This window comes from Schistocerca americana, chromosome 3 (genome assembly GCF_021461395.2).
Source record: "Schistocerca americana isolate TAMUIC-IGC-003095 chromosome 3, iqSchAmer2.1, whole genome shotgun sequence".
In the NCBI taxonomy this organism is placed as follows: domain Eukaryota; kingdom Metazoa; phylum Arthropoda; class Insecta; order Orthoptera; family Acrididae; genus Schistocerca; species Schistocerca americana.
This window is the reverse complement of record NC_060121.1, coordinates 779424590-779450473: the sequence shown is the minus strand read 5'-3', so window position 1 is coordinate 779450473 and position 25884 is coordinate 779424590. Positions and strand designations below refer to the sequence as shown.

General features: G+C 44.1%; 1 protein-coding gene across 1 annotated transcript in view; it reads right to left on the bottom strand.

The window, feature by feature from the left end:
• The window catches only part of LOC124606398 (phosphatidylcholine translocator ABCB4-like), a 185553-nt gene that overhangs the window by 55239 nt on the left and 104430 nt on the right, over positions 1-25884 (bottom strand). The window contains exon 10 of the mRNA XM_047138379.1: positions 17038-17241. Within this exon, the coding sequence (XP_046994335.1) occupies positions 17038-17241 (204 nt within the window). The remainder of the gene's footprint in view (positions 1-17037; positions 17242-25884) is intronic.

Here is a 25884-nt window from a genome sequence, read left to right as displayed (position 1 = left end):
GAGCTTTATACATGAACTATTTCGCCAATTTTACGCAAGTGATAATGTCTGTTGCATTATTTTGTGAACAGGTCTGTAGGCTGTGCAATGCATTATTTCTACGGTTTATATGCATTATTTAGGTGATTTACGAGTAGTTTGGAGGTTGTAGGCTGTGCAATGCATTATTTCCATAGTTTACAATTAGTGAGCGTGTTTGCAGAGCGTTTTACATGCATTATTTTGACAATTTACAAGTTGTTTGTGTGTCTGTACATGAGTGTACTGCATTATTTCGGTGATTTAGGAGTAGTTTGCAGCTCTGTAGGCTATTTACTGTTACCCCAAGCATGTCAGAGCACATGTTTTGCGTCAAATTAATAAATAAACTACGTGAAATCCATCCCTAAATAAATTGTTCCAAAATAAATAAAGTACAGTCCTTCCTATCCAGTATCCCAGCACAGGCTGAGTCATTTTCCCACCATTTTTCCCCCAGACCACCATGGGACGACAGTGTCCTCTGGTGGCAGTACTGTGTACTAGGTCAATTGGACTCCAGACCTCATGGTGAACACACTGGATGGAGCTACTGCCTATGACAACTCAAATTGTTAAAGTAAAGACTGCCTGCAAAATAAAAACTTATGTCCATCCTATCCAGCAGCCCAGCACAGGCTGAGTCCTTTTCTCACCAATTCCAAGGAAGAGGTGGCGGTCGGATGACTTAGGTTAGTGGAGGTAGCCCAAGTGACCTATTTTCCCACCAAAATTTTCGCTCTATTTTCTTAGGTTAGTGGAAGTAGCCCAATTGACCTAGGAGGGTTGGAACTTAAATAGTGGCAACTATTTATTCACAACCAATATAAAAGAGTTACATATTAACACATGTTATTTTCCTAAAAGTAGTCACCAGCGTCGTGTAGAATCCATTCCCAGTGATGTGGAAGGTGTAGTATATCGTTACCAGAGCCTGTTCTGTTGATGGTGCGAATGGAGCAGTCTACTCCGAATCTCTGGAACAGTTCTGAAGCGAATTCCATGAAGTGGTTCTTTCATCTTCAGAATCAAATCAAAGTCACAAGGACTTGAGTCCAGGGAATATGGTGGATGGTACAGTACTTCCCAGTCCCATTGACCGAACAGAGCAGCCACAGCTTGCACTGTATGCACCCATGCATTGTCGTGCAAAATGCTGGGTAAGTTGCACAGAAAGTGTCGCTACTTCTTTCGCAAAGCTGGTTGCAAGTGATGCTCCAGAAACGAACAATAATACTGTGCACTGACTATCTGCCATGGAGGAACATAATGCATTAGGATACCGCCATCACGGTTGTACACGAGAATCACCATAATGTTCACCATACTGGGGCTCTGATGCACTTTTGACTTTCGCAGCAACCCATAATGATGCAATCGTTGGATTGGCGTTTCAGTTTTGGCTCATACAATGTGGCCCATGTCTCATCCAGTGTTACAATATGGTGTAAGAAAGTCTCTCCTTCGCGCTCATAGCACTCCAAGTGCATCTGGGCAGTATTGTAATGCATCCACTTCTGCATTTCCATCAATTCATGTGGAACCCATCGTGATGCAATTTTTTTGCATGCCCAGGCATTCCTTCAGGATACGAAGCACAATCATACATGCTAATCCAGTTTCGTGGGCGAGCTCACGAATCGTATGGTGTCGATCACAATCACTGTCCGCTAATGCAGCAACGGCATGCACTTCTTCTTCAGAGACCTCAGGACGACCTGCCCAATGTATGTCTGCCACAGTCTGCCAACCTTCATTGAAGACTGTTACCCAACATGCCACTGTGCTGTACTGCAATGCCGATTCCGCGCACGCCTCTTGAAGACCAACCTCTAGCACATTCAATCTTTATCCAACTCCATCATTCCTGTTTCGAAAACATAGTTACACAGTTACATTAGACCGCTCGCTCACAAGTGACTGTGTTTCCCTTGATTGTACACACACTGGTGACATAGGATGAGCAAGTCCATTTGCTTGGAGGTAAGGAAGGTATGTTAACAACGTGTGCTATCAGCGACAACAGTAGAGTCCATTGCATAGTGTCGCCACAGCAGTGTTGCCACTATTTAAGTTCCAACATACGTATTTTCCCGCCACATTTTTAGGTTAGTGGAGGTAGCCCAATTGACCTATTTTCCCCTCCAAAATTTGAACTTCCCACCATGACGTCATTGCAATGTTGCCACTTCTATCGCCGCAATTTGGATCCGCAAATTTGAATAAATTTGGCAGCAATGCAGAGTGGGGTGATGCCACCCTTGTCCCACTACTCACTTATTCTTACTATCCACATTTCAAACGAAAAGTTCTGCAGGTAATACGGAAATATGTTGTGTGCCAGAAGACTAAGCATACAAATAAGACAAAACTAATTGAACTACACCTGATACTGCCTAAAATACCCTTTGAGATGGTTTTGTTGGATGCCATTGGACCATGTCCACAAGGGAAAGGAGTTGTAAGGTATGTTGTTAGTCTATACAATGTTTTCTCCATGTATGTCATATTGTATGCTGTGCAGTCAGTGACTGTGAGCACCATTACGAGAATGATTACAAGGGATTATCTACACACAGGAGGCAAGCCAGAAATACTGATGTTGGACAATGTGTCATACTTTACAGGCAACTCTTGAAAAGTACCCTGGTTTCATTCAGAAGCAAGTCCTATAGAGCGAGTATTTAAGGAATTTAACAGATTTATCCGGACTTACACTCCTCACAAACAGGTAAGGTGTATCGAATACGTTAGCCCACTTCAGGAAGTTGTTAACAATCTCCCACGTAGCTCAACTGGCTTTACATCTACAGAACTGCTGTTTGACAAAAGACAAGTAGACGGCTGGGGAAAAGTCTTTAGGAAGGAAATATCGCGTAAGGAGAAAGTACGTCGGGCACTGGTTAGCACTGAAGAATAGGCAGAATACAGAAAACAATTGTATGATGAATTAGGACGCACTATAGAGTACCATGTATGAAAATAAGTACTCCTCAGAACTCACCCAAAATCGACAAAGTTTGGTAAATTGAATTGCAAGTGACACCTACCGTACACAAGGCCATTTGTTATATCAAAAATTACTCAACCAGGAGAATATAAGTTAGCATGCTTAAACAGTGGTAAGGAGAAAGGGTTCTACCCGCACAAAGATTTACGTGAATTTGTGCACTAAACAGATTTTGGCTCTGATAAGCACGGCTTGGAGCAATGCATATAAGTGCATATAAGAGGTGACATAGTGTCCACTTGAATATACTTATTACGATTGATGTTTAGTATTAAGGAACGATTTCATTTAGCGTACTTCATGTGTGTTCCTTTACTACGATGTAAGATTTAGTTATGCAAAATTTTCATTATATGTTTACGAGCAACAGAAGCTCTGAAAACATTACCTTCGCCGAGTACGAGAAATTATTTAAAGTGACACTATACTATTTAAACAAACAGTAGACGTGCGACTGAGTTGCAGCGCATGGAATCGGTGAAGTGGAGTGAAGACAGAACTGTGCACGCACTGTAGCTAAGTTTAGGTTGACTACCCCCGTGCATAAGCGCAGCACAGCGTAAGATGACGGATCGTCACCAAACGACGATCGTAGCTTAGTAAAGAAACGCGAGCAATCTATGCTTAGAGAAAACTTTACAATACGAGTTGACTACTAAGGAAATAAAACGTCTACACCACAGAACTAAACTAAGATGAAGAAATTACAAAGAACTAAGCTAAGGAACTTATATACAAATGACGAAGTAAACACTATCTACAGAAAACTAGCAACACCCAATGATACTATGTACAAGTTATTTACATTTATATAAGTGGCTATTTTACGCTACACAAAAGGGGATACCTAGATGAGGATTGAAAGAATATAAACTACGTCTTGAAAATACTACGAGACATAGGATTGTGTCTCACCTACGACAACACTTTTCTTTCCAGGTACCAGAAGGTAAGTCAAAACGGCAACTGCAGTACGAACATGTGCGCTCTTACAGCTCATAAGAATATTGATAAAGAATGGACTGCGTACTGACAGAAATTGAACATATGAAAATTGCAAGTGTGATGCATTAGTAGCCAGCGAGCAAGTATGCACTTAGTTTTAAGTTAGTATTTACGTTTCCTGGCAGCGAACGCTGCATAGTCACGTTCTGAGTAAAATAGGGAACACAATATTTAGGTGTTTGGTACCAAAGCATTAGGGCAGCACCGAAAATAAATAATTACACAGTATGTATATAAATATGTGTGAGTGTGATGGTGTGAATGTGCATTGTGGTGTGTGTATCGACTCCTGTTCACTAATTTGCGTATTTTGACATTGTCCTCTCAATATATATATTCTTTACTGTCGTTCCTTGTTAACAATGTCAGCTTATTCCCAAGACAGCTTTCACTCTGTTAATACTCGACAGAAATTTGCATTTGGATTGTACTTCGTTAACTCTTGTGCAGAAAGGTGTGCATCCATTTTCAATATGCTACCACAAGAATTCAAAAATCTTAGTAGTAATCCACGCGCTTTCAAATCGAAACTGAAGAGTTTTCTCATGAGTCAATCCTGTTCTGTTGAGGAGTTCCTTGAAAACTTAAGCTGATTCTTACGTTATATTGCTGATTATGTTAACTTAAGCTTATGGACTGACTTTTTTGGGTTCAGAAACATTTTATTTTTACCTGTTATTACTTTTATGTTGTAATTTCATGTACTATCATGTTCCAAGACCTTGGAGATTTGCTCCTCCATTTGGTCCTATGACGTGTAAATCAATAAATTAAAAAAAAAAAGCTACAGTACGCCAGATGTACAAAAACGTCGAACTTAGGTCTTGTCCTACCAAATGAAAAGGAATCAGACAAAGCATTACAAGACCATGTGACTGAGAAGAGCGCCAAGCAGGAGTTATTACACTACATTTGCACACGGACACAAAGTGTCTCAACATAGTTTTACACTTGTTCATTGGCACAATTCTCGAAGAGACGTATTCATGCACATTAGAATACACAAGAGTGACATCATGTATCAAAGGGAAGTGTAAGTCACTGACACTAAAGTACACTGTTTATAGTCGATGCTCGCATAACACAATATCGTACTGTAAGACTGTATCAGTAGATACTGTAGACGAAGTAAGTGGTTAACACGAGTAGACAGTAATGAAATGAGGTACTCAGTAATTCTTTCGTAATGAACGAAGGATTGCAGTAGCAGAGCAAAAATGAATGCACCTTCCTGTCCATAACATTTCCAGTAGACCAGTAGACACATCCTAGTAAACTTGCCAGAGTCGCAGCTCAACGTAGTTATGTAGGCGTATCGCGGTTTCATGTTATGAAACTTTCTTTCCTCAGTATCTGTAACGATGGGTACTTGCGTCAGGTGCGATGTATGAACACAAAAGTCGTACACATCATTTGATAACGCTGTATGCAACTATTTTGTGAGTAGTGGAAAATGAGATTGAAGCAATGACGACCTGTGTAATGTTAAATTAAGATGAGACTATGAATACAGATGGTCCACATATGAACATTCCAAAGGGTAATGCCCGAGAGCAAAGTGGGATAAAAATAATAATGCAAAAACTGAAAAATGTTACGTAGTATAAATCGCAGAAATGTACGTAATACAGATAATTTTTCTGAAAAAAAATTGTTTGTCCTATAAAACTTGAACACTAAAGAAGCTTCACGTTCGCACTCCTCATTCAAACTGTACACCTCCTCAAGAGTGTACTTCCTTGTATTAATCGTCATAAATTCCGTTTTTTGTTTCTAGACACCTTTGACCAACTCCTCCCACTTTCTGATCTGCAACTCGAGGCAGAAATCTATTCATTCAATCACAACAAAACCTTAGTGACAGAATGAAGAAATTTTAGAGAGAGAAAAATAGATAAGCTAACATATCAATTCTATACAACAGTCGACAAAAGGCTGCGTCAAGGAAAAATTAGAAGTTCAAGAATATCGATTTTAGCAGAGGAAAAAATATTGCTATTGAAGGAAAAAAATCGCATCGTTGCCCTTCTTGTAAATTAATTCTGGCTGTCGACTCACCAATGATTTGCATATCAATGAAATCGTCATGTAAAATGTTTAACTACAAAACGTACACAACCGACAGGAAGAAGATACTGTGATATGCAAATGATTAGCTTTTCAGAGCATTCACACAAGGTTGGCGCCCGCCGGTGGCGACACCTACAACGTGCTGACATGAGGATAGTTTCCAAGCGATTTCTCATACACAAACAGCAGTTGATCGGCGTTTCCTGGTGAAAGGTTGTTGTGATGCCTTGTGTAAGGAGGAGAAATGAGTACCGTCACGTTTCCGACTTTGATAAAGGTCGGATTGTAGCCTATCGCGATTGCGGTTTATCGTATCGCGACATTGCTGCTCGCGTTGGTCGAGATCCAATGACTGTTAGCAGAATATGGAATCGGTGGATTCACGACGGTAATACGGAACGCCGTGCTGGATCCTAACGGCCTCTTATCACTAGCAGTCGAGATGACAGGCATCCTATCCGCATGGCTGTAACGGATCGTGCAGCCACGTCTCGATCCCTGAGTCAACAGATGGGGACGTTTGCAAGACAACAACCATCTGCACGAACAGTTCGACGACGTTTGCAGCAGCATGGACTATCAGCTCGGAGACCATGGCTGCGGTTGCCCTTGACGCTGCATCACAGACAGGAGTGCCTGCGATGGTGTGCTCACCGACGAAACTGGGTGCACGAATGGCAAAACGTCATTTTTTCGGACGAATCCAGGTTCTGTTTACAGCATCATGATGGTCGCATCCGTGTTTGGCGACATCGATCGCGGTGAACGCACATTGGTAGCGTGTATTCACCCGGCGTGATGGTATGGATGGTATGAGGTGCCAATGATTACACTTCTCGGTCACCTCTTGTTCGCATTGACGACACTTTGAACAGTGGACGTTACATTTCAGATGTGTTACGGCCCGTGGCTTTACCCTTCATTCGACCCCTGCGAAACCCTACATTTCAGCAGGATAATCCACGACCGCATGTTGCAGGTCCTGTCCGGGCCTTTCTGGATGCAGAAAATGTTCGACTGCTGCCCTGGCCAGCACATTCTCCAGATCTCTCACCAATTGAAAACGTCTGGTCAATGGTGGCCGAGCAACTGGCTCGTCACAATACGCCAGTCACTACTCTTCATGAACTGTGGTATCGTGTCGAAGCTGCATGGGCAGCTGTACCTGTACACGCCATCCAAGCTCTGTCTGACTCAATGCCCAGGCGTATCAAGGCGGTTTATTACGGCCGAGGTGGTTGTTCTGGGTACAGATTTCTCAGGATCTATGCACAAAAATTGCGTGAAAATGTAATCACATGTCAGTTCTAGTATAATATATTTGTCCAATGAATACCTATTTATCAAATGCATTTCTTCTTGGTGTAGCAATTTTAATGGCCAGTAGTGTAGAGAACTGTCTTAAAAGTAGGTGGATGTGTGATTGTTCTGTCGATGGAAATGAGGGAAGAGTGTGTCTAATGTGTCTGTTGCACATAGTCTGCTCCTCGCCTAGAGATCATCATATGGCTGAATCTGAACCTTGGGGTGGGGTGGCTGACGAGAGCCCGTCCAACAACAAAAATTCTGTGGAAAAACTTTTAGTTTGACGTACATACTTAACTCTATTGAACGATTCTGCACCAAGTTGCACCTCCTGCCCATATCAACGACCTCTGTCGTGAAAACAAATAGGAAGATGAAAGGTAAATATAATCCACCTTTGAACAGCTCCGGGTAATGCCCCAGAGTTCAGTAGTTGATATGCAGATTTCTTGCTACACCCATATTACGTGAGAAATATTTGTGAGGTTATCCTTTAGTGAGTCAGGCATAATAGTTATTATTTACACTAAGTAAAATTCCACCTCTAGCACTGTGTTGTTTATTAATAACGATACCAGTTTCGGAGGCGTAATCCTCTATCTTCAGGCATCATGAAACCTAACAAGAAGGCTCCATACAGTAAGCGTGCATTACAACTTTCCATATCACCTTCCCAAACGTAGTGATCCTACCTACAATCAGCGAAGGGTGAACAACAGTTTCCTGGGCAACAGCGAATAGAAACTTTGATATAGTCTAGTCTATATTTCATTCCTTTCACATCCCTACAGTACTGTTACAGGCTGGGCGGTTCTGGATGCAGACATGAGCGGGAAGCTAAAGTATGGGTTCTCAGTAACATAACGAGAGCGGAGTCAAGAGTACTTAGTTAGAAGGAACATTCTTTATTATTTGATGCACTCCATACACTACTTTAACGAAAGCTGCCCAGGAGCCTTAGTGGCTAGTAGGTAGGGGATGTGCCTCCCAACGAAATGCTGAAACAAACAGCAGCCGACAGTGACAGCATCCTTGCTAACCCAGTAGTGTGTCAGCTCCTTGGTGTGACAAGGTCAGTGGTTGGTGACTGCTGCCCAATGCCTTTGACGGGTGGCAGAGGAGTGAAGGCGCACTGCGTCGAAATCAGGACCCTCTGAGGCTGGCTCGTGTATCAGGTTATAGTGACCATTGAGTGTCTTCGCTCCAGAGCGCGCCCTTCAAAGCCCAGAATCATCAGAACTAGCTGACAGATCATAGATCAGAGACCTTGGTCAGCTATTGACGCTGCTCGATGAGGTTGGAGTATCTGAGTCGTACATTCAACCGATAACTGGCGTGGAGGCTGTGCCGGTCAAATGTATGCTGAAGGAGTGCTGTTACCAGATAAGCTGAGACCGTTTATACTTCCTCTGAGTGGGTGCGTTATGACGGGTGTTATGTTCCCATCATGCAACTGGCTGTGGAACTCTGCTTGTGGGACACCATGCAGCATCTCAGTCAACCACTAGCAGCAGAAGCCCGCACTGCATGGTGCTGTGCCTGCACTACAGAATTACGTCGGGCATGCGTGTCACTTGGTTGATTGTGGAGACCTGCCTCAGGCTCAGGCCTCAACAGTATGCTTGTATTTATGCTCGACTGTTTTTCTCCTTCATACGATAAATGCATCGTTGGTCGCTTGCTCACACTGTCTTCTTTGCGGCGAGAGTTACGTAGTGATTAATATCTCCGGTGGTCAGTCCCTTCTTCGAGAAGCATGGTGTTTTGTCATTAGGCTGTTGGGGCTTGGCTGAGTTTGCGTTGTAAATAGTAAAGTTATATATGAGACCTTAAATCAGCAGTGCAGCGCCAGGGCGGAATCAGACTACAGCCAGAAGTCAGGCGCTGGGAAGTGGACTGCACGGTCAGCAGCTTCGCAACCGTCTCTGTGAAGACACGCTGCATGGCTGATTGGCTGATGCGAGGCCGCCCTTCAGGAAGTATTACACCTCGTGTGCAACAACTGGGTCATCGTCCTGACGCACAAACTCCGACTTTAGCAAGAAATCAGTATGGTGAAGCAATATTTATAAACAAGTAAGTCAGCTCGCCAGGAGTCGACCAGCTGAGCAGTTCTGGGCAGACATGTGAAATCGTGCCAGTGCTGTTCACCACTGCGCTGATGACGCAGACGCTTCTGCCAGCGCCGGGACACGAACCGCTGCCAGCTGTCTGATAATCTGGGCGCCAGGACAGCCTCGTACTTTGCCGCCGTCCCTAGCGTACGACGTGAGGGACCAGCAATCTCTGACCTCGCCGGGGTATCAACAGAAGAAAAACGTGCTCCGGGCGCACTGAAGCGTGACGCAGTCTGACGTCCACGGGGCAACCCCCACTGCCCCGTACCGCATATAGCTACGAGAGGTGCTTGCCCGCCGCTGACAATTCAGCTCCGGGCATACCGAAGACGCCAGGTCAGTGGGCTGTTTCTCGGGCAGCGCCTATCCACTGTCCACTGTCCTACCTCACCTGTAACCACAGCGCTGGAATATTACCAGAGAACACAAGGCCGTGCTAGAGATTAGAGTGCATTCAAAAGATTATCTAAATTGAATAAATTAATAAAGAACTTTTGTATCACCGGTGGTCTGTCTGCAGCTTCCCCACAGGTCACACAAGTGTTCCAAACCATCTACGAACCATGCAAAGCGAACAGAAGACCCATATTCCCCTTCTGGCCCGTTGCAGCATTGTCTGACTTGCGCAGGCGTTAAGTTTTAGCGATTTGTAAAGCATCACGCACAAAGCTAATAGCTCAACTTATTGTTTCCAATTAATCACAAGAGCCATGAGGTGTTACATGTATGTCTAGCTAGGGGATAATCAGGGGCACACAGTGTGAGGGAGAAATCCATGGGTATCGAAATGTGCTACAGATTAATCTTTTCTTACTGTGGCCTGGTGATTTTGTTAAACAAATGCTGGCGCCTCAGGGCACTTCGATGTGTGTGTGTGTGTGTGTGTGTGTGTGTGTGTGTGTGTGTGTGTCTGTGTGTGGTCGGGTGGGTGCGTTTGGCAACCTGTTTCTTCAAGCAGATGAAGTATGTGGCTTCCTGAGCTTAGGTTAGCCGCTATCTGTTCAGTTTTATAATCAGTACTAGTAAATTTCTAACACTCAGATGCTGATCACTTCAACATATGATTTTACGACTTCATTTTTTTCTGTTGCGACCAAATGAGTTATGTGTTAAGCTTACCTATAATAAATATGCTTCTATTCATTGTTAGCTTATTCATAACCTAATTCAACTTCTCAGCTCGTCCATGTGGGTTAAGTGTAAAACAACAAATAAGAGCCAAACATCGAGGCCGCATAGTAGCATTATATGCAGTGGCTAAGACTAGTGCAAGAAGAAGCGAAGACTTATTTACTCTTATTTAAACTAATAACTCCATCCATCATCGTCCAATGGTGATTACCATCTTCCCTGAACAAACAGCATTGGAAAAAATTTGTGGCCCCTAGGAGACATCAGACTTATACCTGCAAGAGTCCCTCTAGTCCACGTATGGCCTGAATTCGACGAGGAAGCGATCTCGGAAGTTTCTTCAAGTATGCTATATCCAGCTGACGCCACTCATTCGTGGTTAGATCGCGTAGAACTACTTAATTGCGGTTATGTTGATTGCCACGTTTCACCTGGTGTTCAGATTAGGCACAGATGTTTTCTATGGGATTAAGATCCGATGTATTAGCGCACTAGTTGAGGTGTAGTAGCGTGCCTGAGTGTTCGACATACCAGGAATGTACATGAAATCGTGTGTGCGCGGTTGTCGTCACCTTGGAAGGCGGGAGTATCGACAGAAAGGAAAACACTTGGTCACCTGGAATGTTAAAACAAGAAGCGGCTAATTTTCACGATAACCTGAATGAGTGTGAATAAGTAGTGGTACGAAAAACACCTACAAACCAGCACCAAATCACTTCTGACCTTAATTACATCCTCTATACACTGCAAGTTAAACTCGTCATTGGGTTTCCAATGCACTCAAAGCCTTGCATCATTTGAGGAGAGACAAAATCGCAACTCTCGAACCACACCACACGTCTGCAGTCAGCTACTGTGAAGTTTCTGTATTTTTTGGACCATTGAAGCCGAGTAGCTGTAAATACCGCTGTGAGCAACCCCCTCTCGTGAGGGCACCAAATGTTCACTGTATGTGGTTGCTTTCGCAATGTTCGCTAGAATTTTGGTTGATAAGGACCTACATTCACTGACATGAACTGCAGTCCGGTTTGAAAACGGTTGTCATTGACAAGATGTGACGCTTGTCAGCGGTCCCTGTCGGTAAAAAATACTTTCACAACCACTATTCTTACGCCACGTTACATGATTGCGAGTGGAACACCATTTCCTGTAGACACGTTGGACATTGCGCGTTGACAGATGCGGTTCGAGAACATTTTTCACAAAGCAACCTCTTCCAGACACTAGTCATTAGTTGACTTCCTTGGAGGCTTGGTGAGATCACTTTAATGTCAATGTGACTACGTTTAACCCACTTACATGGAATGCGTAATGATATTCAGTAGGAAATCCGACTTTTTTTGGCGCAACAGAAATTTGCGCGTGGTGCTTAGGGAGGTCGATGTGGACGCCAGTCTGCAATGAATTAGTAAGGCGTTCTTGTGAAGGTCGAAACCGCGGATATACAGGAGGCTGGATCGTCACGAGCCAGATAGTAGACACTGCCGCAATTCATGGATGCATGTCCAAACGGACTCTGCACCGTCATTCGGAATGACAGAGGCACTGCAATATCGTATTTATCCGCTGACACCGGGCATACGGGAATGTACATAATGAATGTACGAGTACTGGTTGTATACATGGTTGACGACATATGGAAGCTTGTGTCTGACGGTGACTCGTGCACCGTTAGCCAAATGGCAAGGCGACCGCTCGCGATAAGCGGGAAAACCGGGTTCGAGTCCCGGTCTCGCACAAACGTTCATTGTCGTCATTCCATTGTACAGTTGATGGTAGACTGTATTCGCACCTGCGAATACATTTTATGTATCTTTGCTGATTGTAATAAAAAGAATTACACTAATAAAATTAATTTATTCATTAAAAATTCCTAATTTTGTAGAAACAAAATAAATTTGGCTATAAGAAAATAAAGTAAGCTGTTACCTAAACCAGCAACAGATCAACTCCCGAAGAGCGAGTTGTAGTTGTAGGAGGGTCTCACCATAGTTCACACTATTTCTATTTAGAAAAATAACTTCTTTACAAGATTTTTCGCTGCTTGCACAAACTCACAAAAAAACGTTCGTGGTCTTAGATTGTTTTTCATTTCCCTTTCCTGTGCTTTTCTTTCTCGATAAAAACGCCAATGTCTTTATTTTCCATGCGTACTTTCGTCAGCTGCCGTCGCTATGAAAAGAGTAAATATGCAGTGCAGCCTATATCACTAAAGTGCTGCAGAGGCAGAAAATTAACAATGTTCTAGCATGGAACAAGAGCAGTCAGGGAGACTTTTTAAATACTGTGGCCTGGAATTGAGTGTTAGTAGTTACTACCACATTCTTTGGATATCACTGTCGACTATGCTGTGGGGAAGGAGAATAGGGGGGGACTCACACTTTGCTAGGGCGCGTGATTCTGTATCCACAAACTATTTATTCCTCGTCACTGAGCATGACGAAGTGCTCGGTATTTTGCTGTGAAGAGTGGTCACGATTTATTGACCATAAAATAGTGAGGTTATTGTACCATCAGAAGCATTTTACCCAAGCCATAATAATCCTCTCCTGTAGCTGCATTATGACATTGCTTTCCACGCTGCGGCCCAGGGCTCGATTATTGGTGACGATACCAATTTAAACCGACAGGCCTGTTACTGCAATAGCGTCAGATTAAAATATTTGCACAAATGTGTGAGCCACGCAAGTTTATTATTTATATATCCGTAAACATTATATGTACAATGATCGACCATAATTCATGGCTACAACAAACAGTAAACATGGATCTGCAAATGAACTGAATGGCACTATTAACTAATTACCAAATATCTCACAAATGGCAGATACGTATTTAATGAACACTTTGCTTCTATTGTCCTGTACTTTGACCCGTAACATTCTCCGCTATTGATTGTGACACATCCTTTGCAGAAAGTTTGCGCATAGGTGATGCTGGCGACCCTATCAGCTTAGGGACCCTCAAATGCCTCTTGGGCCTCAGACTGGATCTATACGTTGATATACCAATATGTATGAGAACTTCACTCACAGAGTGGTCATGGACACATCAAAACACAGCTCATTTCTACTATTCTGTCATGTCTCCACATCATCCCCTTTTACTGTGTTGTTTATACACTGAAGCGCCAAGGAAACTGGTACAGGGGAATTCAAGTACAGAGATCTGTAAACAGGAGAATACGGCACGGCGGTCGGCAACGCCTATATAGGAGAACGAGTGTCTGGTGCAGTTGTTAGATCGGTTGCTGCTGCAACAATGACAAGTTCTCAAGATTTCAGTGAGTTTGAACGTAGTGTCACAGTCAGCCACCGAGCGACGGGACCCAGCACCTCCGAGGTAGCGAGGAATTGGAGATTTTCCCGTACTATCATTCCACAAGTGTACCGCGAATATCAGAGATCCGGTGAAGCATCTAATCTCCGATACTGCTGCGGCCGGAAAAAGATCCTGCAAGAACGGGACCAAAGACACCTGAAGAGGATCGTTCAACGTGACACAAATGCAACCCTTCCACAAATTGCTGCAGATTTTAATTCTGGGCGTCCAACAAGTGCCAACGGCGAACCGTTCAACGAAACATCATCGATATGGACTTTCAGAGCGACTGCACGACACAAAGCTTTACGCCTCGCCTGGGCACGTCAAGGGCGGCATTGGACTGTTGATGACTGGAAACATGTTGCCTGGTGGGACGAGTCTGGTTTCAAATTGTGTCGACTGGATGGATGTATACAGGTACGGAAACAACCTCATGAATCCATGGTCCCCGCATGCCATCAGGGTACTGTTCAAGCTGGTGGAGACTCTGTAATGGTGTGGGGCGTGTGCAGGTGGAGTGATATGGCACCCCCGATACGTCTAGTTACGACTCTGACAGGTGCCACGTACGTAAGCATCCTGTTTGATCACCTGCGTCCATTAATGTCCAATGCGCATTCCGAGGGACTTGGGCGATTCCAGCAGGACAATGCGACACACCGCACTTGCAGAATTGCTACATAGTTACTCCAGGAACACTCTTCTGAGTTTAAACAGTTCTGCTGACTACCAAACTCCCCAGACATGATTTTTATTGAGCATATCTGGGATACCTTGCATCGCCCTGTTCAGAAGAGATCTCCACCGCTTCGTACTCTTCTACATCTACATCTACATACATACTCTGCAATCCACCATACGGTGCGTGGCGGAGGGTACCTCGTACCATAACTATCTCTCCCTGTTCCACTCCCAAACAGAACGAGGGAAAAATGACTGCCTATATGCCTCTGTACGAACCCTAATCTCTCTTATCTTATCTTTGTGGTCTTTCCGCGAAATATAAGTTGGCGGCAGTAAAATTGTACTGCAGTCAGCCTCAAATGCTGGTTCTCTAAATTTCCTCAGTAGCGATTCACGAAAAGAACGCCTCCTTTCCTCTAGAGACTCCCACCCCGGTTCCTGAAGCATTTCCGCAACACTCGCGTGATGATCAAACCTACCAGTAACAAATCTAGCAGTCCACCTCTGAATTGCTTCTATGTCCTCCTTCAATCCGTCCTGATAGGGATCCCAAACGCTCGAGCAGTACTCAAGAATAGGTCGTATTAGTGTTTTATAAGCGGTCTCCTTTACAGATGAACCACATCTTCCAAAAATTCTGCCAATGAACCGAAGACGACTATCCGCCTTCCCCACAACTGCCATTACATGCTTGTCCCACTTCATATCGCTCTGCAATGTTACGCCCAAATATTTAATCGACGTGACTGTGTCAAGCACTACACTACTAATAGAGTATTCAAACATTACGGGATTCTTTTTCCTATTCATCTGCATTAATTTACATTTATCTATATTTAGAGTTAGCTGCTTTACACCAATCACAAATCCTGTCCAAGTCATTTCTAGATTTCCGGAAAGCTTTTGACACCGTTCCTCACAAGCGACTTCTAATCAAGCTGCGGGCCTTTGGGGTATCGTCTCAGTTGTGCGACTGGATTCGTGATCTCCTGTCAGGAAGGTCGCAGTTCGTAGTAATAGACGGCAAATCATCGAGTAAAACTGAAGTGATATCAGGTATTCCCCAGGGAAGCGTCCTGGGACCTCTGCTGTTCCTGATCCATATAAATGACCTGGGTGACAATGTGAGCAGTTCTCTTAGGTTGTTCGCAGATGATGCTGTAATTTGCCGTCTAGCAAGGTCATCCGAAGACCAGTATCAGTTGCAAAGCGATTTAGAAAAGATTGCTGTATGGTGTGGCAGGTGGCAGTAGTCGCTAAATAACGAAAAGCGTGAGGTGATCCACATGAGTTCCAAAAGAAATCCGTTGGAATTTGATTACTCGATAAATAGTACAATTCTCACGGCTGCCAATTCAACTAAGTACCTGGGTGTTAAAATTACGAACAACTTCAGTTGGAAAGACCACATAGATAATATTGTGGGGAAGGCGAGCCAAAGGTTGCGCTTCATTGGCAGGACACTTAGAAGATGCAACAAGTCCACTAAAGAGACAGCTTACACTGCACTCGTTCGTCCTCTGTTAGAATATTGCTGCGCCGTGTGGGATCCTTACCAGGTGGGATTGACAGAGGACATCGAAAAGGTGCAAAAAAGGGCAGCTCGTTTTGTATTATCACGCAATAGGGGAGAGAGTGTGGCAGATATGATACGCGAGTTGGGATGGAAGTCATTAAAGCAAAGACGTGTTTCGTCGCGGTGAGATCTATTTACGAAATTTCAGTAAACAACTTTCTCTTCCGAATGCGAAAATATTTTGTTGAGCCCAACCTACATAGGTAGGAATGATCATCAAAATAAAATAAGAGAAATCAAAGCTCGAACAGAAAGGTTTAGGTGTTCGTTTTTCCCGCGTGCTGTTCGGGAGTGGAATGGTAGAGAGATAGTATGATTGCGGTTCGATGAACCCTCTGCCAAGCACTTAAATGTGAATTGCAGAGTAATCATGTAGATGTAGATGTAGATGACTTCCTGGTACCAGTTCTACGTCACCTACACAGCTTTATTGCGTTCTTTTGAGGTGGTGACTAATATTTTCCACAGTGAACTTAATAACTATCCGCCATTGGCCAGTTATGAATAGCACGATCCCTAAACCAGTAACGCTACCTGCTTTCGGCTGATGGTGAACAACACTGTTGGCTGATTATGAGCAGAATTATTAGTTTTGGATAGTCTGCACAGCAATGTGGAGTACACACTCAGAATATGGGATCTTGATGCTGAGATATTTGATGCTTGATGATGGATAATTTATCTTCCGTAACTGGTAACATACTGTAGCAAGGAATGAATTTTGTTTGCTCTCAGAGATATATGACTATGTTAACACTAGTTTAATGACTCTATCAACAAATAGCGTGTGTACTCACAGCCTCTGCTTTGTTGAGTTCCTCGAGCTCGTCGAAGGGTCTCCTGGAGACAGTTTTGGACAGGTAGAGGAGTGCGTAGATCAGTAGCGGAGCCAGTCCCAAGGTTAGTGCCCCCAGCTGCCAGCTGTAGTACAGCGACAGCAGCGCGCTCGCCAACACCACGCTGCACAGCTGCACCACCAGCGCCAGCTGCTCTCCTGAAGCCTGCAGTGAAAGTGCAGCTCGGATATTACCAACAGTCTACGTAGACAGAGCCCCAGCTGCCAGTTGTAGTGTACTGCTATTCCCCACACCTGTACCTCAAAGAGGCCATCCTCTGTCCTAGGGCGTACAAGGGTGCTCACAGTTTAGACGTCGCCAACAGTTTGTGTTGATGACTCCCAGTTGCATTTCAGTGACAATAGTGTGCCCTCTTTGACATTGCGAAATTTTAGTGTCGTCTCGAAGTGTTAGTGAAAGATGGATGTCTACGTTTCTACTCATCACATATGAAGTGACATTATTACGATCGTCTTAGATGTGATATCTGCAGTGATGCATATGACGTGATGTGTACTGATGTAGGTATAAAGGATTAACCTGAAGTGTACAAACAAAATTTCGGAGGCTTTCAGGGACATATTCTGAGTGTTTCAGTAGAAGGCACTTGTGGCTTCTATTGAGCCACTATAGAGTAATAATGTATCTGTGATTTTTTGCGGTTGTTATCCCAACTGTTTTTTCTCTGTGAAAACAGCTTCACAACATTGAATACAAGACGCAGTGTGACACACCAATCCTTAGACAAAGGAAAATATACTATGATGTGGGTGTTATCACTGCATGAACTGGTCAGCGCGCCATCATATTGCACTTCCACTGCATTTGTCTAAACCATACATGAAGAGCAGATAAGCCATCTCGTCATCAGTAATCCAACCCGCGATACTGTGATTCACTGTCAGTGTACCACTAACACTACCAGAGAAACAAATCCGAGACAGAGCCGAGAAGTACCGCATGCATGCTTGAAGTACACTACTGGCCATTAAAATTGCTACACCACGATGACGTGCTACAGACGGGAAATTTAACCGACAGGAAGAAGATGCTGTGATATGCTAACGATTAGCTTTTCAGAGCATTCACACAAGGTTGGCGCCGGTGGCGACACCTACAACGTGCCGACATAAGGAAAGTTTCCAACCGATTTCTCATACACAAACAGCAGTTGACCGGCGTTGCCTGGTTAAACGTTGTTGTGTTGCCTCGTGTAAGGAGGAGAAATGCGTACCATCACGTTTCCAACTTTGATAAAGGTCGGATTGTAGCCTATCGCGATTGTGGTTTATCGTATCGCGACATTGCTGTTCGCGTTGGTCGAGATCCAATGACTGTTAGCAGAATATGGAATCGGTGGGTTCAGGAGGGTAATACGGAACGCCGTGCTGGATCCTAACGGCCTCGTATCACTAGCAGTCGAGATGACAGGCATCCTATCCGCATGGCTGTAACGGATCGTGCAGCCACGTCTCGATCCCTGAGTCAACAGATGGGGACGTTTGCAAGACAACAACCATCTGCACGAACAGTTCGACGAAGTTTGCAGCAGCATGGACTATCAGCTCGGAGACCATGGCTGCGGTTACCCTTGACGCTGCATCACAGCCAGGAGCGCTTGCGATTGTGTACTCAACGACGAACCTGGGTGCAGGAAGGCAAAACGTCATTTTTTACGATGAATCCAGGTTCTGTTTACAGCATCATGATGGTCGCATCCGTGTTTGGCGACATCGCAGTGAACGTACATTGGAAGCGTGTATTCGTCATCGCCATACTGGCGTATCACCCGGCGTGATGGTATGGGGTGCCATTGGTTACACGTATCGGTCGCCTCTTGTTCCCATTGACGGCACTTCGAACAGTGGACCTTTAAATTTCAGATGTGTTACGACCCGTGGCTCTACCATTCATTCGATACCTACGAAACCCTACATTTCAGCAGGATAATGCACGATCGCATGTTGCAGGTCCTGTACGGGCCTTTCTGGATACAGAAAATGTTCGACTGCTGCCCTGGCCAGCAAATTCTCCAGATCTCTCACCAACTGAAAACGTCTGGTCAATGGTGGCCGAGCGACTGGCTTGTCACAATACGCCAGTCACTACTCTTGATGAACTGTGGTATCGTGTTGAAGCTGCATGGGCAGCTGTACCTGTACACGCCATCCAAGCTGTGTTTGACCCAATGCCCAGGCGTATCAAGGCCGTTATTACGGCCAGAGGTGGTTGTTCTGGGTACTGATTTCTCAGGATCTATGCACCCAAATTGGGTGAAAATGTAATCACATGTCAGTTCTAGTATAATATATTTGTCCAATGAATACCCGTTTATCATCTGCATTTCTTCTTGGTGTAGCAATTTTAATGACCAGTAGTGTAGAAGAGTAAATTAGGCATTGCTGTTGTCAGCAGCAAGCACCATTAGTGAAGAGAACTAGTTTGTTTCCAACCAAGCCACACGGCGTATACCGTCGACATTTCCACTGTAGTGCAGATATGTTCAGTGCAATCCAGGTATCAAGAGAAAAGAAGTCAAACGAAATGCAATTACTCTGGAATAAGCCATCGGAGGCCACTGTTCCCTCACACCAAAATAATATATTACTCCGAATCAAAGTGAGACACAACGCACTTCTGTTTAACCTACTAGTTGCACCTGTATATTCTAATAATCATTTGAGTACTTTATGGTTCATAATTACTTTAATATGACATCCTTATAAATAATATCGGAAATAAGCTATTCTGAGTGTTAAGATCAGCGTTTTTATCTCAGTTCCTGCCCCGCTAAGCAATCTGGATACATATGCTATTGGGTGCTCTTGTCCATCTATTTGCAGACTCAAAACCCAACCTAAGGGAAAACTGCTGTAGTCACAAGACAATATGGACTGTTTCTGCTAGTCTGGAGAGGCAAGAACTGGACTAGACGTTAACAAATCTGTTAGTTTTAGAAAATAGAAAATATCCTCATAAATGCAAAAAACCGAACGAGGTGGCGCGGGGCTTAGGTCACTGGACTCGAATTGGGGAGGATAATGTTTCTAACCCATGTCTGGCCATCCTGATTTTGATTTTCTGTGATTTTCCTAAATCGCTCTAGGAAAATGCTGGAATAGCTCCTTTGATAGGATTTCCTTTCCTATACTTGAAACAGTCCAAAGTTGTGCCTCATTTCTATGGTCATCAGTGGCCTAGAACTTAGAATTACTTAAACGTAACTAACCTAAGGACATCACACAATACCCAGTCATCACGAGGCAGAGAAGTTCCCTGACCCCGCCGGGAATCGAACCTGGGAACCCGGGCGCGGGAAGCGAGAACGCTACCGCACGACCACGAGCTTTTCTTTTAAAATATTATGGGACTTAACTGCTAGGGTCATCAGTTCCTGAGCTTACCCACTACTTAACCTAAATTATCCTAAGGACAAACACACACACACCCATGCCCGAGGGAGGACTCGAACCTCCGCCGGGACCAGCCTCACAGTCCATGACTGCAGCGCCTGAGACCGCGCGGCTAATCACGTGCGGCTGTGCTCCATTTCTAACGACCTCGCTGTCGATGGGACATTAAACCCTAATCTTCCTTTTTGCATCATATTCAGAAAATGTCCCTGAACAACCTCCAAAATTTTGTAAGTACTATTCGGCTTCTACCTGTTTAAGACGACTGGTAGGGTGTCTGGACGGGTTCGGCTAACAACTGCAATGGAAACAGAACCGATTTGTCAGAATTATAAAAGGGTATCACCAGTTCTTTCTGGACCATGGTCAAGTTCTTTTTGTAGCGTACTGATCGTATTCGCCCAAAAAGTACGCCAGAGTGGAAGTGACTTGCAACAGAGCCAGATGCAGGTAGGCAAGAGTGTTACGTGTTGCGAAGTAAAACGTGGCTGACAGGCATTGCTAAACAGATCTAGCTGCTTGTGGTACAGCAGTAGCTGACGCTGCAGTATGGCCGGCCGATGTGGCCGAGCACTTAAGTCCGGAACCGCGCGACCGCTACAGTCGCAGGTTCGAATCCTGCCTCGGGCGTGGATGTGTTTGATGTCCATAGGTTAGTTAGGTTTAAGTAGTTCTAAGTTCTAGGGGACTGATGACCTCAGATGTTAAGTCCCATAGTGCTCAGAGCCATTTGAACCATTTCTGAGCTGCAGTATGCTAGTGGAAGGACGAAGTCTTTTCCCACTTGCCACCATGGAAGTGGTTTGAGTATGTCCGTTAGCCCTAAATGAACATAGTCTGAAGCGTATAAGTACTCAGCCATTGTGTACTAAAATATTCATGTCTCAGTATCACAGCCTAACCATGAGCCTGAGACATACGGAGCAACATCTTTGAACGCAGTGCAGGGTCTGCTGTTCGAGCACAGCAGCCTACTCTGAGTCATGGGAGCAGCCGCCGCCAGAACAGAGAGATGGCCACTCGCTGGAGGGAGGTCACAGCCACCCCCTCGGTGTCGCCAGCTGCGCTGCCACACTGTCAACATGGTTGCAGCCAGAGACGTCGTCGCTGGCAGCAGCATTCGAGTGACGTCTCTGAGCTGTCAGCAATGCCAGACGTCTTTTATTTTGCATGAGAGGCAACTGGACAACTGCACCAATCCGTTCCGTATGTACTACGGCCGAGGACTAGAAAAAGAATTTAATTAAACAAATCTACTGTCGTCCTGGCATCTCATTTCATTCTCCATGGGTGACAATCAAAGGATCATCTAACATTATGAATGTGTACGAGGCTGAGTCAAATGAAAACCTTAAATTTGTAATAACAAATCAAAATTTCGCGCAGTTATCCTGTAAGTTGGTAAGCTTGCTACAAACAGCGTGCAGAATGGCCTGTAGGTGGCAGCATAGTGCAGATGCACACATACCGTCGCAGTATTAGTATAAAGATGGCCGCCCCACTTGCGACTTGCACCAGCGAAGAACAGAGTTCTGTTATTCGGTTTTTGCGTAGTGTAGGTGTGAAAGCTATTGAAATTCATCGACGAATGAAGGTTCAGTACGGTGATGCATGTTCGTCACAGCAGCAAGCCTACGAATGGAGTAGGAAGTTCGCAAATGGTGTGACTTCAGTGGAAGATGCTCCTCGTCCACCGCCGAGTGACACTGAATGACATTGCAGCATGTTTACAGATTACTCATGAGTCAACACACCATATTGTGTATGATGTGCTCCAGTTTCACAAAGTGTCCGCAAGATGGGTGCCACAGCAGCTGACTCCTGAAATGAGAGAACGACGTGTTGATGCTTGTGAAGAACTTCTTTGGCTCTTTGAACGAGAAGGTGCAAGAATCGTTACTGGGGACGAAACCTGGGTTCACTTCCATCATCCGGAAACGAAGAGAGGGAGCAAGGAATGGCGCCGTTCCTCATCACCAAAACTAAAGAAGTTTCGAACAGAACCATCAGCAGAGAAGGTTATGCTGACTCTCTTTTGGGACGAAAAAGGCGTCATTTTGGAGCATTACATGCCTAGAGGGATCACTGCCACCAGTGCATCATAGACAGATCTCCTAAAAAATCATCTCCGGCCTGAAATCAAATGAAAGCGACATGGATTGCTGTTTGCAACATGACAGTGCAAGGCCCCACACTGCCTGTACAACAGTTGCAACAATCACAGACCTGCATTTTGAGTGTCCTCCTCATCCATCATACTCACCAGACCTTGCCCCAAGTTATTTCCATATGTTTGGACCACTCAAAGACGCTATGGGACGAAAGACGTTCCGTTCTTGTGAAGAGGTACGCCACGCAGTACATGAGTGGTTGTGCGGACTACAAAAGGATTTTTTTCCTAAAGGAATTTATGCACTTTGTAAGCGCTGGAGGACTTGCATTGAGCGTGCGGGAGTAATGTTGAAAAATGATACAGCTTTGTACCACTTCTGCACAATAAATAGTATGTAAAAAAATATTTAAGGTTTTCATTTGACTCACCTTCGCAAGTTTGTGATATATTAGTGTGCCTCTTCAATGAAATAAAAGCGTGATTAGACTGATTTTACTGCAGTAAATAACAGTTGTGAAAATTGTGAGTTTCACAAGCCATTTTCAGATAATTATTACACATGGAACCAGAAATTTCCACAAGAGTTATTCACAGTGGCGACGTCCATCCACTCACACAGTTCTTTTCCTCGGCGTTGAGCGCTCATTAACTTCTTTTGCCACTGAAGCGCAATATTTAAGAAACTTGTTGCTATTATTGTCTAAGATTTGCAGCATTTGTAGATTTAGAAAACACTTTTGACAGTGTTGACTGGAATTCAGTATTTGAAATTATGGAGTTGGAGCAAAAGGTTATCTACAATTTGCCCAGGAAGCAGACCTTAATTCTAGAAGTCTTAAGTAATGAAATAGAGGCAGTAGTTGAGAATGGAATCAGACACGGTTGTAGTCTACCCCCGTGTTACTGAACTGCACAATGAAGAAGCAGTAAAGGAACGTAATTAGAAATTGTAATTGTGTCAGATGCTGGAAGGGACTTGGAAATACATTTGAACGGATTGGATAGTGTCTTGAAAAGAGTTTATATGGTAAACATAAATAAAAGTAAAGCAAAGGTAACGGGGGGGTTCTCAAATTAAGTCAGACAGTGTTATGGAATTAGATTAGGAAGCGAGAGTCTCAAAGTAACAGTCGAATTTTAATATTTGGACAGCAAAATGACTGATAACGGAAGTAGTAAAGAGAATATACAGGATCATTCAAGAAGGAGGAACAGATTTCAGACATTTATTACTTCCAAACTACAAATGATAGAGACACAGTTCCAACGTTTCTGGAAAGAGAAAAATTCACATTTTTATGCATTCAATGTGAGCATCATGTCTTACACGACAAACATCAAAACGGTGGCTCATTTCCTGCCACACACGAAGTAGCTGGTCTCTCGTTATCAAGCTCACAGTTTCAACAATGCGATGTCGCAAACTTTCAAAAGTGTCAGGCATAGGGGGGGGGGGGGGTAGGGGATAAAAACGTGGTCTTTTACGTAACCCCTCAGATAAAAGTCACAAGATGCGAGGTATGGGACGTTGCATTGGAAGAGAAGGATCAGAAGATGACCTTCATCACCGGTGCCCCCCCCCCCCCCCCAGGTCTCCAGACCTCACACCTTGTGACTTTTATCTGTGGGGTTACGTGAAAGAGCGCATTTTTATCCCATCCTATGCCCGACACTGTTGAAAGTCTGCGAAATTGTATTGTTGAAGCTGTGAAATCGACAACGGGAGACCAGCTGCTTCGCGTGTGGCAGGAAAGGAACCACCGTTTTGATATTTGTCGTGTAACAAATGGTGCTCACATTGAATGCCTAAAAGTTTGAATTTTTCTATTTCCAGGAACGTTTGAACTGTGTTTCTATCATTTGTAGTTTGGAAGCAACAAATGTTTGAAATCTGTTCCTTCTTTTTGAACAGCCCTGTACAACGTAGACTGGGAACAGCAAAAAAACTTTCCCGAAAAAGAGAAATATGTTAACACCGAGTATAAATTTAAATGTCAGAAAGTTTTTCCTAAAAGTAATATTTGATGCGCAGGTTTATACAGAATGGAAATGGGGACTACAAACAGTCCCGGCAAAAAGAGTTCAGAAGCTTTTGAATTGTGGTGCTACAGAACTACGTTGAAGATTAGATAGATACAGCGAGTAAATAACAAGGAGGTACTGATGTGGGTGGAGGGAAGCAAACAGCGAGGTCATCGGTCCAGTTGGATTAGTGAAGGATGAGGAAGGATTCGACCATGCCCTTTCAAAGGAACGATCCCGATTTTGCCTGAAGCGATTTAGGAAAATCGCAGAAAACCTAAATCGGGGTGGCCGGATGCAAATTTGAACCATCATCTTCCCGAATGCGAATCCCGTTTAAATGTGGAGGAAAAACCTTTATAAAATAAAAACGAGGTTATTGGAATACATTCTTAGGAATAAAGGCACAGTTGATTTGGTAGTGGGAGGAAGGGAGATAGATACTGTAAGAAGGACACCAAATATTGGCTGCGGTAAGCAGGTTCAAATTTATATAGTTAACCAGACCATATTAGAGGTATGGGCAACAGTAGTCATGCAGAGACGAAACGACTTGAACAAGATAGGCCAGAGTGGAGAGCTGCATCAAACTAGTCTCCGGATTCCTGACAACAATAACAGCAGCAGCAATAACAATTACAAGCTGTATATTGTCTGAAGTGAACGTACTGAAGGCAAGCTCATGTTGGAGTGGAAAGGTTGAGTATACAGGTAAACTAGTAGCATCTAGACTTCGTGGGATCCAATTGTTTGGCGAAGTGTTCTGTGTGTGGGACACTGGAGTATACAAATGTCATTTGTACTCAAGCTTACGGTTGTGCACCGACAACGAAATTAGAATTTCTCTGCAGCATCTCAGTTGGCCTGCTCTTGCCTATCGAATCGTAACCTTCTCCACTGTACTGCGTTTTCTGCCTCATAATATGAACAGACGTCGGTGAATGCGACGATAAACCAATGAAAACAGGTACTCTGCAACCACTGCTAGGAAAACACGAGACAGTATTATGATTTGTATAATACACTATTGGCTCAAAAGGCTCTGAGCACTATGGGACTCAACTGCTGAGGTCATTAGTCCCCTAGAACTTAGAACTAGTTAAACCTAACTAACCGAAGGACATCACAAACATCCATGCCCGAGGCAGGATTCGAACCTGCGACCGTAGCGGTCTTGCGGTTCCAGACTGCAGCGCCTTTAACCGCACGGCCACTTCGGCCGGCATAATACACTATTGGCCATTAAAAATTCTACACCAA